Here is a 13,061-nt window from a genome sequence, read left to right on the forward strand (position 1 = left end):
CCAAGGAATGTTCAGGCTGAAAGGTCAACTTCTCACTTGTGCTCAAAAAAAAAGCTGCAGCGAATTACTTAATAGGCAGCTGACTCCACTACCTTGCCAGCACAGGCTCTGAGAAGAACTCTGCTGAGACTGCAGGTGTGATGTGTGAAAACGAAGTTTGACTTCGTGTGTCCGTTTTCCACCAGGGCCAGCAAAAGAACACAGTGAAAATGAGACACTTAGAAACTAAGACTGGATGTTAGAGAGTGGACGAGTATGAGCCTTGAGTGAGAGTGTACTACTTTTAACACTCTCTGCCGATATGCTATACCTAAAGTTTTGCCACTTGTATTTATCTCTGAGGTTGCGTTATTTTTCAGGGTACAGTGAGTGGTCACCATTCTTGTGACGCTGGCTCTAAACCCTCGATTAGTTCCTGCTTCAGCCTTGTTGCCTTGCTCTGGACTCGCGTAGCCCCTTGTCTTCTCCTGGGATGATGGGCCTGAACACCATTTGATTGGCTTCTCTTTCATGCACACTGAAGGGATCCGTGGCTCCATGGTTTATCAGCTAATCCAACAGTATTTACTAAGCATCTAGTACACCCAAGCCTGGTGCTCACTGGGTTGGGCTTAGCTCTCGTGGAGTGGGTGTGTAGTGGATTTTAAGCAAACACCAACCCCTGAAGATCGAGGTAAGTGCTGTGAAGGCCATCCTGGAACAGTATACACTTTGGATGGCAATACTGAATTGGAGCTGCTGATTTCCTGCACTGTTCCCCTCCCCCCCCCCCGCCCCCCTTCTCTGTATCCAGATTGCTTACCATGCCACTGAAGGAGTGCCGCAGGAGAATTGCGTGGCCATAGAGCAGGGTCCTGTGGCCGCCCCCTTGTGCTGCCTGTGGGGACAAGGAGGAGGACAGAGGTCAGCATGCACCAGCCATGGCTGTCCTGACAGCGAAGCAGCACAGAGATTCCAGGGGACAGACTGCAAGAAAACGACTCATGGCAAGCCCCCAAGAAATCCATTCCAGAAGCAAGTGTCTGGCTAATGCACAGGAGACCAGGACGAGAGCCATGCAACTTCCTAGGCAGAGGGCGCAGGGCCGCGCCTCTTCCCAGAATGGCCGCAGAACCCCAGAGCTGTTCTACCAGAAGCACGTAAATGAGAAAGGAGCTGCTGGCTTACCTTCCTTTGAAACTTCTCAGAAGCATTCAGAGTGGGAAAGAGAAACAAAGGTGATGCGACCGCAGCCTAGAGACAGAAGGAGCGTGGAGGCCGGACCTCCGGGAGCGTGGAGGCCGGACCTCCGGGAGCGTGGAGGCCAGGCCCCCGGGAGCTCCGGGAGCATGGAGGCCAGACCTCTGGGAGCGTAGAGGCCAGACCTCCGGGAGCGTGGAGGCCGGGCCCCCGGCACCTCCAGGAGCGTGGAGGCTGGACCTCCGGGAGCGTGGAGGCCGGACCCCGGCAGCTCCGGGAGCGTGGAGGCCGGACCTCCGGGAGCGTGGAGGCCAGACCTCCGGGAGCGTGGAGGCCAGACCTCCGGGAGCATGGAGGCCAGACCTCCGGGAGCGTGGAGGCCAGGCCCCCGGCAGCTCCGGGAGCGTGGAGGCCAGACCTCCGGGAGCTCCAGGAGCGTGGAGGCCGGGCCCACGGCAGCTCCGGGAGCGTGGAGGCCAGACACCTGGCAGCTCCGGGAGCGTGGAGGCCAGGCCACGGCAGCTCCAGGAGCGTGGAGGCCAGGCCCACGGCAGCTCCGGGGTCCTGCAGTCTCTTGCTTCCCCTTCCAGCACTGTGCTGTCAACTCTATTTGTGTTCAACTCAAAGACTCCTTTCTACACATCTCACCTACAAGGGGTGGCTGTGAAGTCCAGGGAGCGTACGGGGAACCGGCCCTGCAGAAATAGACCCCTCCACGGGGAGACCACCGGGTGGCTCTTGGGTCTCTGCAGCAGCTCCACTGTGGCCGTTTGCTGGGCAGCATCCCCGACCGAGGAGGAGGAGGCGTGGAAGGAAGAGACTGCCCAGCACGGAGCCGCTGGAAGATGAAAAGCCATTGTCTTGTGCCAAGTCAACTTCCCAGGCTTTACTTCTGTAGCATACTTTCTCCTGCTTTGTCTTGCGCCTGGTCTGACCCACTTTGCTATGCTGAACTGAGCAGCTCAGGAAACGCAACGCCCTCAGTTCCACGTACAGGCGCGTAGGCGGCGTGGGCCGCGCAGCCGCAGACAGTGCAGACTTTGGCACCCACACTCCCGGCCTGAGCAGCGCATCATCGCGCAGGCCCATCTACTGAGAGGCAACGCGTTTGATCACACAACGGCTCTAGGAGGTAAAGAGCCCAGGCTCGGTCCTCCCTAAACACACAGAGACATGAGAACCTGAGAAACAATGTCAAATAAACTCCTTATTCTCTGGAAGGTCAAGGGCAGTTTTTAGGAAACCCATTTCAAGCTGAGCAGGAGGCCCACGGGGCAGTGTGAGGTTCTGCCATCTTTGGCACCTCCTCTCCAGCCACCGCAAATCGGTTGGCAGGAAGAGGAGTAAAGGTCTCAGTAACAAGGCCACACGTATCCCGAATTCAACACCATTTGGATGAACAGAATCACTCCGTCAAAGAGACGGCTTTTCATATCATACAATGAGCCTACAGAGAGAAAAGATAAATGTGGCGCCGTGTTCTAAAAAGCTGATAACTAACTATAAAAGTGCCGTGCCTTTCCCCTGACAGCTACAGAGATATTTAAGTGTTCTTCAGATTTGAATATCATGCAGGAATTACAATGCTCTTTCCAGTAATTCTGAATTTCTTAAAATCATCTGCATTACCTTTAGCTTCTGTATTTACAGCTAACATGTTAAATTTACAACTACAGCTAACATCTTAAATTTACAACTAGTAAATAACTTGCACATCTTGTCAATCTGACTGAAATCGTGCTGTGCACCTGTGCTCTTATAGGTTGGTTGATGCCTCCCGGTCGGCACAGACCCACACCGGACAACGGACCGACACAGGTCCCCTCAGTGGGCTATGGCCCCACCGCTCCCCAGGTCTTTGGCTTCCTCTCAGGTCTGTAGGCTAGCTAGCCCTAGACAGTAACACGGAGGAGCTTGGCTCCTTTCCTCTGCACTTCTAGAAGCATCTCAGAAGCTTCCTGTCCTTACAAGTGCAAAGTCCTCTGAAACCCTGCATTGGGAGTTGGAGAACTTTCTCTGAAAGGCTGGGTAGCAAATATCCGTCTACCAATAGCCTGCTCCTCATCACTGTACACTGTGGCCATGCCGGACTCCTGTTACTGCCGGCAAGTGTGTCCCTGCCGCAGGGCCGTCCGTGTCTGTTTCCTGCTGCCCAGAGCGCTCTTCCCCCAGTGCCCTCACAGCTAGCCTCTACCCTTTATTTCATTAGAGAAGTCTTCTCTACTAACCCTTTGAAAGGGAAACGCCGCTCTTAGCCTGTTCATCTGTTCCTGCTTCATTCTTATGGAATTTATTAGTTGATGTGAATCCGTGGGATTTTCTATATGCATCATCTTCCTTTCCTGGAAGCTCAATGTGATTTTCTATATGCATCATCTTCCTTTCCTGGAAGTTCAATGTGATTTTCTATATTCATCTTCCTTTCCTGGAAGTTCAATGAGCAGTCAGGCCATCCCAGGCCACTTCTCATTTTATTTTTATCAGGGCCTGGCATGAGGAGGAATGTAATCATCCGGCTTTTCCTAAGAGGATGAATAAATACCTGGACAACGTGATCTTGTTTCCATTTTTCTGAGAGGTCTAAGGGACGTAAGGAATTTCCCGTGGTTGGCTCCTACGCTGCGAGTTGGAGCTGAACTTGGAGCGAGCTACACATTCTACTAGTGTTGTCACTGTTTGGAAGAGTTCTGGAGCGTCATTTTAGGAAGGATGTGGCAGGGCACGTGGAAGGGCAGAGTGTGGGAATCTGCTCTCGGTGGGGGCAGGTCCGGGCCTCAGCCGTGACCTTGCTCAGGATGGCAGTCCTGTCCCGGCCATGGCTGACCCTGGCTGTCGTCGCTGGCAGAATGACAGTATCTGGTGCCACGTGCTGGATGGGAGTCAGGGAAAACCTGGCCAAGATGTTGATGTCATGTCCGGAGGGCAGGTGTCATCAATTCTATCACCTCACCTGAGTGTCAAGGTTAACTTCCGTCACTGGCATTTCTTGGTTGGAAGAACTCAGGGCCTGGTGCCTGTTAACAGGCCTCCGCCACTTGAAGCACGCCCTATCCCTGTTTGCTTTCGTGATTTTCCAGATGCTGGGGCCCAGCTTGGACTGTGAGTTTTCTGTCTACACTGTCTTGTGCAGGAATGACAGGTGTGGAGTTGGCTACGGACCCACCCCATATCAGGCTGCTCTTTAAGATGGCATCGTACTTTGAGCAATGGCCGAGTTCAAACCACAATCCTCCAAACTCTGGCTCCCAGGTGGCTGGGATTTCAGGAATACGCCACCATGCTCAGCTTCCTAACATTTCTTCCTGTAGTTCCCAGAGGACAGACACACTCTGCCAGAGGGTAAATTCCCTCTAGCCACGCATAAATGCGTCAGGACAGAGACTTGTGAGGTGCTGTCCTTGAGGATTGCAGGCCGTAAGAAGCATGCAGTGTTCCCAGGAGGGCTCCTGCTGAATCGAATGTGACCACCGAAGCTTAGAGGCCGTGCTTCCTGCCTCTGTTCTCTTAGGCCATCAAAGAAAGAGGAAAAGGAAAGTCTAAGGTCCTAGAACATGATGAAGGCCCTTCACATGGCCCAGGGATTTTTTCCTTTCCTGTCATACAAGTGATAAACAATAATCCTGCCTTATAAAGAGCACTTAGAGCTAGGCGCCAGTGGCTCACGCCTGCCATCCTAGCTACTCAGGAGGCTGAGACCTGAGGATTGCGGTTCAAAGCCAGCCCGGGCAGAAAAGTCTGTGGAACTCTTATCTCCAATAAACCACCAGAAAACCAGAAGTGGCACTGTGGCTCAAGTGGTAGAGCGCTAGCCTTGAGCTGAAGAGCTGAGGGACAGGGCCCAGGCCCAGAGTTCAAGCCCCACGAGCACAAAAAACAAAAAAAAAACCCACTTAGAAGTAGAAAAAATATCAAGTAATATGTTCAGTTAGAAGAAAATAATGAACATTCAATTTATTGTCACAAAATATTAAACTTACTTTGGTGAGTGTAACTTTTATAATAAAACACTACTGCATAAAATAAATTTTGATTTGGTAAAACAAAGGGGTATAACTTATCACAAAAGGAGAAATGTAAATGCTTATTCTCCTAAATTCATTTATAAATTACTGGTTTTAATTAAAATTACAGTAGAATATTTTGAGATTCAATAAACTGCTATTCAAATTTTCAGGAAATGCAAGGAAGAAAAGGAACTGAGTTTTAAGAAATGCTGTGATGCAAAATTAGTTCACTCTGGTGTGGATTCCAAAGGAGGGAGCAGAAGATGGCCAGTTCGTAAGTCTCTAGATACTACACGTACACTGGTTTTCAGTTCAATAGTGCCTCAGGGGGAGGAGGAGACACTGAGCACTGTATGCGTGTGTGTGCATGTGTGTATGCGTGTGTATGTGTGTGTATGTGTGTGCACGTGTGCATGTGTGTGTGTCTGTGTGTATGCATGTGTGTGTGTGTGTGTGTGTGTGTGTGTATGTGGCACACCAGAAAAGCATTCAATAAAAGCCACAAGAAACAAGAAGAATATCAGATTCAGCATGGAGAAAGTTGAATATTTCATTTTAAAATTAAATAATAGAACAACTAGCATATAACAGAGTAATCTACATCCTCTGCAAACCTAATACTTTGAAATACCAAATACAGTCAAAGAAAGCAAAGATGACCAGGATTAGACCCCAATAACTCAACGTTCACAACCATGGAAACAGCGCCATTTCATGGACCACAAAGAGATTTTGTCTCTCTCTGACACAAGGGTTAGTATCTCATCCAGATGTGTGAAAAAAATAATCAAGCCGCAAATGAAGAAGCAGGAAAGCATATGCACTAATGACTCATACTGGATAAAACTGAGACACATGGACGCAATTTTATCTCTTGGTAATGGCAGGAATAACAAAGGGACTTGGATATATCATTTTACATCTATAAAATGTGCAAATACGGAGGGAAGCCCGCTGTCAGAGCTGCCATGTGGCTGATGTGAGCCAGCGTAGAGGGCCCTGAGCGCCATGCTCTCCAAAGCAAGAGTGAGAAAAGTCATAAAAGGGGTCCACAGCCTTTGCTTAGCCCATGTATACAGCGGCAATAAGAGCACTGTAACAGGCACAGCAAAACAAAGTGCCTGGAAAGGACCCGAGTCCACAGAACTTATTGTCTAGTAAATCACGGGAGCGCTTCCCACCTTCTGTTCTGCAGCCATTAAAGTCTGCAGCCTTGGAGACTGTGCGCAAACAGAAAAATGTTTATGATCTGCCACTGTGAGAGGGTAGACTACAAAATGTCCTCAACCACTATTAAGTGCAGACGCCAGTACGAGAGGGAACCTATCAAAACGAAATGGCGTCTCGGACAGCTGCAGAACCACTCGCCTTTAACACCATTCTTGTGCCATCATCTCAATAAAAGGCAAATGTCTGCGTACAGGGATGCACGCTGCGTCATCGTTTGACTATTGTGTCTGTTAGTTAAACCCTCAGTTGCTCAAGGGCAGTTCATTCGCCGGGATCCTCAGTGCTGTGGCCCCTGAGGGCAGACAGACCTGCTTTCTAGCTGCTTCCTGTGAGACTCCAGGGCTGCCTGAAACCCTCAGAGACAGCTTCTCTGCGGGACTGTGCAGCCCCTCCGTACTGCACCCACAGGACAAGCTCCAGAGTCCACAGGAGAATCCTGCGATGCAGGGCTTCACGCCCTACGGCGCATCCGACAGTCCCTGTCAATCTCTAGCTCCTGGCTCTTGCTGGGTACTTTGCCCCAACAGGCTGGGTGACCAACTACTCCTGGTTGAACTCTGAAGACTTTACTCAAGCAAACGACTTCCCTAGAAGGGTGAGCAGTGAGGCGGGCAGGGCCTCTGGAGTCCATCCAGCAGCAGAGGAGCTCACGGGCTTTCCCAGCAGGCCTTGAGCTGTCAACACCTGGTAACAGGTAACTTCTCTCTCATCGCACTAAAGTGGGCACTTTCTTTGAGCACACTGGAGTTCAGGAAGCAGAGTCTGGGACAGGAGGAGTGCACACACAGATCCACTGAGCTGTCATTGGGAGGCAGAGCCAGTGAATGAGACAGGAGCTCAGGGGGTTCAGGCAGCCCTCCTAACTCCCTGAAGGTCAACGTGAAGCCTGGCAGGGTCGTGCTGGATGGGCCTTGGCTCTTCAGAGTGTTTGTATCAGACACTCCACTCTACTACAAGCTGCCGGAGCCTCCATTTTCTGGGCTGGACAGAGATACCTTTTACTTTCCAAACTCTCTGCTGTGGGGTATAAAAAAGTGACGTGAATGAAAGGTGCCAAGGATAAATGCCAGACTTTCGACACCTTGACTTTCTACTCAATGGTACTGGGAAGGCGTCTAAAACCAGTGGTCAGACAGACCCGAGCCACTGGCTAGAAACCTTCAGGATGGACCCCTGAAGAGATTTCCCTTTAAGAAATCCTTCCAGTACAGGCAACTCAGCTCAGAACGCAATGTGGAAGAAGGCTTTCACATTCTCAGCATCGCTCAGGGACTCTACAGAAACCATGAAAAAATAAACTATACCAGGAGCATGCCTACAAGCCCAGTACTCGGGAGAAGGATTGAGAGTCTGAGACCCGTCTGTGCTACACAGCAAGACTGTATCAAAAAAAGGGAAAAGCTCCCGAACCCAAATCACGAAATAGCTCCAAAAGGAAGAGGCACCACGGTGTTCCCGGGTAGCGGGCTCGGCAGGTGCACGCCACTACAGCCAGCCATGGTTGAGGCGCAGTCTCAGAAACATCAAGGCTCAGCTGGCTTCAAACTACAATTCCCTGATCTTTGTTCCCAAGCACCTAGGATTACAGGCTTGAGCTTCAGACCTCGGCTGTCGTGAAGTTCTTCAAGCTCCTCCCCATCCCACCACAGTTCCGGAGTCTTCTGTCAACTGGCCTCTCTCCGTTCGTATCTTTCTAGTCCCCAGAGTGGTCTGCTGCCCACAGCCTGACTCATGTTCCGTACATATCCAGTCCACGAGCCCGGGGCCCAATCTCTACCCCAGGTAAAACGGGCAGCGTGTTTTCTCCTTGAAGTGTGCGTGGGGCACTGGAGGAGAGCTGCACACAGGCTGTCTTGGAGAAGAACAGGTGCTCCTGACCTCTAACAGGTGCTCCTGACCTCTAACAGGTGCGCCTGACCTCTAACAGGTGCTCCTGACCTCTAACAGGTGCTCCTGACCTCTAACAGGTGCTCCTGACCTCTTACAGCCGTCCCAGGCCGAAGCTGTGTGAGGGCACCGGCCCCAGGCCTCCGAGCCTCTCACGGACGGACCCACCTTTAGAGCCCGAGCTCAGGCTCAAATTCTCTTTCCACCAGCTGGCCTTGCTGCCAGACAGGAAAAAAAAGGGTCAAATGTCTCTTCTGCTGAAATGTGAATGAGGGCCGGGACCCAGAAATAGCACGCAGCATCTGATCTATTTCTCCCCATGGTGCAGGAAGCAGATTCATCACGCTGACATGGGAGGATAATTTACCGAACCAACGATAAACCTGGCTTCCTCTGAGCCACAAGACAGCGTGGAGGCTCTGCGGCCAGCCATGAAGGCAAGTGAAGAGGAGTTCCCCCCAGAGCTCCGGAGAAAGCACGGGGAGACGCTGGCTCAAACTCATTCAATGGGTTCCACCGTCGGAGGAGGAAAAAGAATCCTCCTCTTCATGTGGATGAACAAAACGGCAACACACCTACGCTCAGGTTTGCTTTCTTCAATGGACGGGGAAAAGAAACTAAAGTGAGCTGTTGAAAAACAGCCATGTGAGAAGAATAGGTCCTAAGTGTTAGACAGTTTATAGCTCTGAAAATTTCACAGCGGGCTCAGGGTTGCTATTCACCTAGCGTGTTGAGTTGGTACCAAGAAGAGCATTGCAGCTGATCGATGACCCGGAAGGGCTTTTGGAAACTTGAAGAAGAAAATATGTCACCCAAGAAAAGCTGTTTGTGATGGTCCTCAGGAGAGACAGATGGACAGGACCTGAGCCAGGGCAGGATATTCAAACCGCTGATGGCCACATCACTGCCCGTCAGCAGTGTGTGCGTGCGTGTGCGTGAGCATGTGCGTGCGTGTGTGCGTGCGTGTGTGTGCGCGCGCATGTGCATGCGTGTGCATGTGTGTGCGTATGTGTGTGTGCGCGTGGGTGTGCACGTGTGTGTGCATGTGTATGTGTGTATGCGTGCGCGTGTGCATGTGTATGTGTGTGTATGCGTGTGTGCGTGTGTGTGCATGTGTATGTGTGCGTGTGTGCATGTGTATGTGTGTGTGTATGTGTTTGTGTGTATGCGTGTGTGTGTGTGCATGTGTGTGTGTGTGTGCGCGTGTGCGTGTGTGTGCATGTGTATGTGTGTGTGTGTGTGCGCATGTGTATGTGTGTGTATGTGTGTGCGTATGTATGCGTGCATGTGCATGTGCGTGTGTGTGCATGTGTATGTGTGTGTGCGTGCATGTGTATGTGTATGTGTGTGTGTGCGTGCGCGTGTGCGTGTGTGTATGCGTGTGCGTGCGTGCGTGTGTGTGCATGTGTATGTGTGTGCGTGTGCGTGTGTGCATGTGTGTGTATGCATGTGTGTGTGCATGTGCGTGTGTGTGCGTGTGTGTGTGCATGTGTGTGTATGCGTGTGTGTGTGCATGTGTATGTGCATGTGTGTGTGCGTGTGTGTGCGTGCGTGTGTGTGCGTGTGTGCGTGTGCATGCATGTGTGCGTGTGCATGCGTGTGTGTGCGTGTGTATGTGTGTGCATGTATGTGTGTCATATATATCACATATATGATCAGTTATGCATACAGCTTGACAAATCAAGGAAGACTTTTCTCTACAACCTAGGAATGTGTGCCATGAAGCCAGAGGACAGAGGGTCATAGGCAGACTGCGAATGCTTTTAAAATATGACTGGAGAGACAGTGCAGGACAACCAGCCATGCACTCGAGGACGGTTACCTGAGAGAGAATGGAATGGTTTAATAAGCTTTCACTTCTAAGAAAGGCAGAGGAAAAAGAGAAGGTGAGCCACGTATTGGAATTACGCATGTGAACACTAGGTTCAAGCTCTTCATAAAATTAATGCCTCACTCGATCCCTATCATGCTGGCGGCAGCTTCTCTGCCGGTGTCTCCTTCAAGCTCATGAGAACAGGCTTGGATGGACTGGTTATGGCAGCGCTGACGGCACATATATACCTGGCACCAGAGTTTGGTCCCTAAAGCTCTTCCTTATAAAGCAGAATCAGGAACACTGAAGAACAGTTCAGATATTCGTGTCTTGAGCCAGAAGAATGAAGACAGGCCGAGTCACTTTATCGCTCAAAGAAATCAACAATAATGCTAAAAATGTTAACCCATGTTCCCTTGAGCCAAGAGGAGAGCATTTGAGCATTTCAGAAAAGGCGATGCCTGTATTCGGAAATATCTTAAGAGACATGAGACTCAGTGCGGGAAGCGGTGCTGCGATTCACACGTGATCATCCGGTGCCAGCTGCCCCCGGTGCCATCGGCGCGGTCTTAGTGGGATTATCACTAGATTATAAAGGAAGGGTGCAAACTCCGGAAGCCGTTTAGGAGGTAAAGGAACACTGGTAATTGTTCGGCTCATGACACCAATTTTGTTAAAATGGTGACCACTTGGTTTTTAAGCCTGTCTGGAAAGCTTGAGGGACTCCAAGTTGGACAATCTGGGGTGAATGTCTCATGTCTTCCAAACCAGGGGGAACAGAAATGCCCCGATGTCACACCAGCCAACTCAGCTTCTCCTTCCTGAGAACCAAGATTTGTAAGAACACTTGGACCTGGACTGAGACTTCGTAGGTCAAGTGTGTGCATATAAAGCCCACCTGGCGCTCACCTGCTTGGGCACATTTCACAAGATAACACCACTCATCAGAAGAGGAGACTGGTCTTTCAAAACACAGTTTAGTACAAGAAATCAAAATAGTAGAGGCTATTTTTCTTCTACCAGAATTGAATTTTAGTAGCAGTATATCATACATGAAATAAAGCAGCTAGATATAAATAGATTCCTTTTATAAAAGGCTAAGTTAAAAAATACTTAACTTTCCAAATGTTGAGTGGCAGCTATTTATGCACAAGAAAGAATACCCAGGGTGATTAAGAGCATTAAAATCAAGTTAATATGTTTAGAAAAAAGTGCATGCCAATAAGGCCATCATTACAAAATGTCAGACAAAAATGAGAGACTTGCAGAGCTGAAGAATGTTTCAGTAGGAAAATAGGTAAAGCAAAACAAACAAACAAACAAACAGAAAAAGAGCTAAGAGCTAAAACCAGCAGGACCAAGCATGTAGCCTGGTGAGCGTCCAATTCCCCTTTGTCCTGCAAAGAGCTCAATCGAATACAATCTAGTAAGCTGCAAGTGAAGTTCGCAGAGTCAGAGGAGACATGACCGCGGTGCACAGAGAGGAGGAAGGTGTTCAGAGGGCTGCACGTTCCAGGAGAAGGCAGGCTGGGAGGGGATGAGACACTTGAGACTGTTCTTCAGCCTGGGAATGCGCAGACCTACGGCTCGAAGCAGCCAATAAATCACAAGCCATTTCCCCATGGCCTCCCCTGCCCCACAGTCAGTGCTCTGGGAACGGCCATGAGCGGCCAACAGCAGTGGCCTGGGTCGCCTGTCTGGGACCAGAGAATCATTGCCCTGGCACTTGGGCCGCTCCCAGGCACCAGTACAACTCACGGGGTTAGGCCTATGCGAGGGGGCATGGCATCAAGACATTCCCTCAACTGATAACGCTGAGCAGACAGAGAATGAAATGCTGCTGTGCTCCTCAGACCTGTAATCCTAGGTACTCTGGAGACGGAGCTCAAGAGGATTTTAAGTTTGAGTCCAAAAAGTAAGATCCTATGTCAACAAACTTGCCAGCATGGTAGGTCATGCCTATGACCCCAGCTATGTGAAGAAATAGGTATGAGGATCATAGTCTGAGGCTAGGTCTGGGCTAAATGCCATATCCTATCTGAAAAGGGGGAGGAAGAAGAAGGAGAAGGAGGAGAAAGAAGAGGAAGAAAGAGGAAGAGGGGGAAGGAAGGAGGGAAGGAGGGAAGGAAGGAGGGAGGGAGGGAGGGAGGGAGGGGAAGGCTGGAGGCCTTGAATTCAAATCCGTTTACTGCAAAACCAACAACCTGAAGAATATGACAACTGACTATATCCTATTACTGGAGAAAAGCTCAGACGCCCAAATCCCACCTCACCCCCACAGGAGACTTTAATACATTTCAGTCTTTGGCAATGGAAACACAGGAAACAAAAGAGGCTGTTAGACACGTAGAAGCTGAAGCTGTCTAAGGTGACTGAGGACAGAACTCTTCCAGCACATTCCAATGTCTGTATCAGGAAAGGGCTGGGCAACGTGACTCAGACTCACGCCGACCCACTGCAATACTAGATCCCACAGGACTCACGCTGGCCCACTGCAATACTAGATCACACAGGACTCACGCTGATCCACTGCAATACTAGATCACACAGGACTCACGCTGGCCCACTGCAATACTAGATCACACAGGACTCACGCAGGCACACTGCAATACTAGATCACACAGGACTCACGCTGATCCACTGCAATACTAGATCACACAGGACTCACGCAGACACACTGCAATACTAGATCACACAGGACTCACGCAGACACACTGCAATACTAGATCACACAGGACTCACGCTGACACACTGCAATACTAGATCACACAGGACTCACGCTGATCCACTGCAATACTAGATCACACAGGACTCACGCAGACATACTGCAATACTAGATCACACAGGACTCACGCCAGCCCACTGCAATACTAGATCACACAGGACTCACACTGATCCACTGCAATACTAGATCACACAGGATCCACGCTGATCCACTGCAATACTAG

At 50.2% G+C, this 13,061-nt stretch overlaps 1 protein-coding gene across 1 annotated transcript in view; it reads right to left on the bottom strand.

Annotated features, from left to right (window-relative positions):
• Window positions 1-13,061, bottom strand: part of Ryr3 (ryanodine receptor 3) — a 269,526-nt gene that overhangs the window by 226,408 nt on the left and 30,057 nt on the right. The window contains 1 exon segment of the mRNA XM_042687574.1: window positions 803-877. Coding sequence (XP_042543508.1) covers window positions 803-877 — 75 coding nt within the window.

The sequence above is a fragment of the Dipodomys spectabilis genome, unplaced genomic scaffold, assembly GCF_019054845.1.
Source record: "Dipodomys spectabilis isolate Male_0828 unplaced genomic scaffold, ASM1905484v1 ptg000108l, whole genome shotgun sequence".
NCBI classification, from domain to species: Eukaryota; Metazoa; Chordata; class Mammalia; order Rodentia; family Heteromyidae; genus Dipodomys; species Dipodomys spectabilis.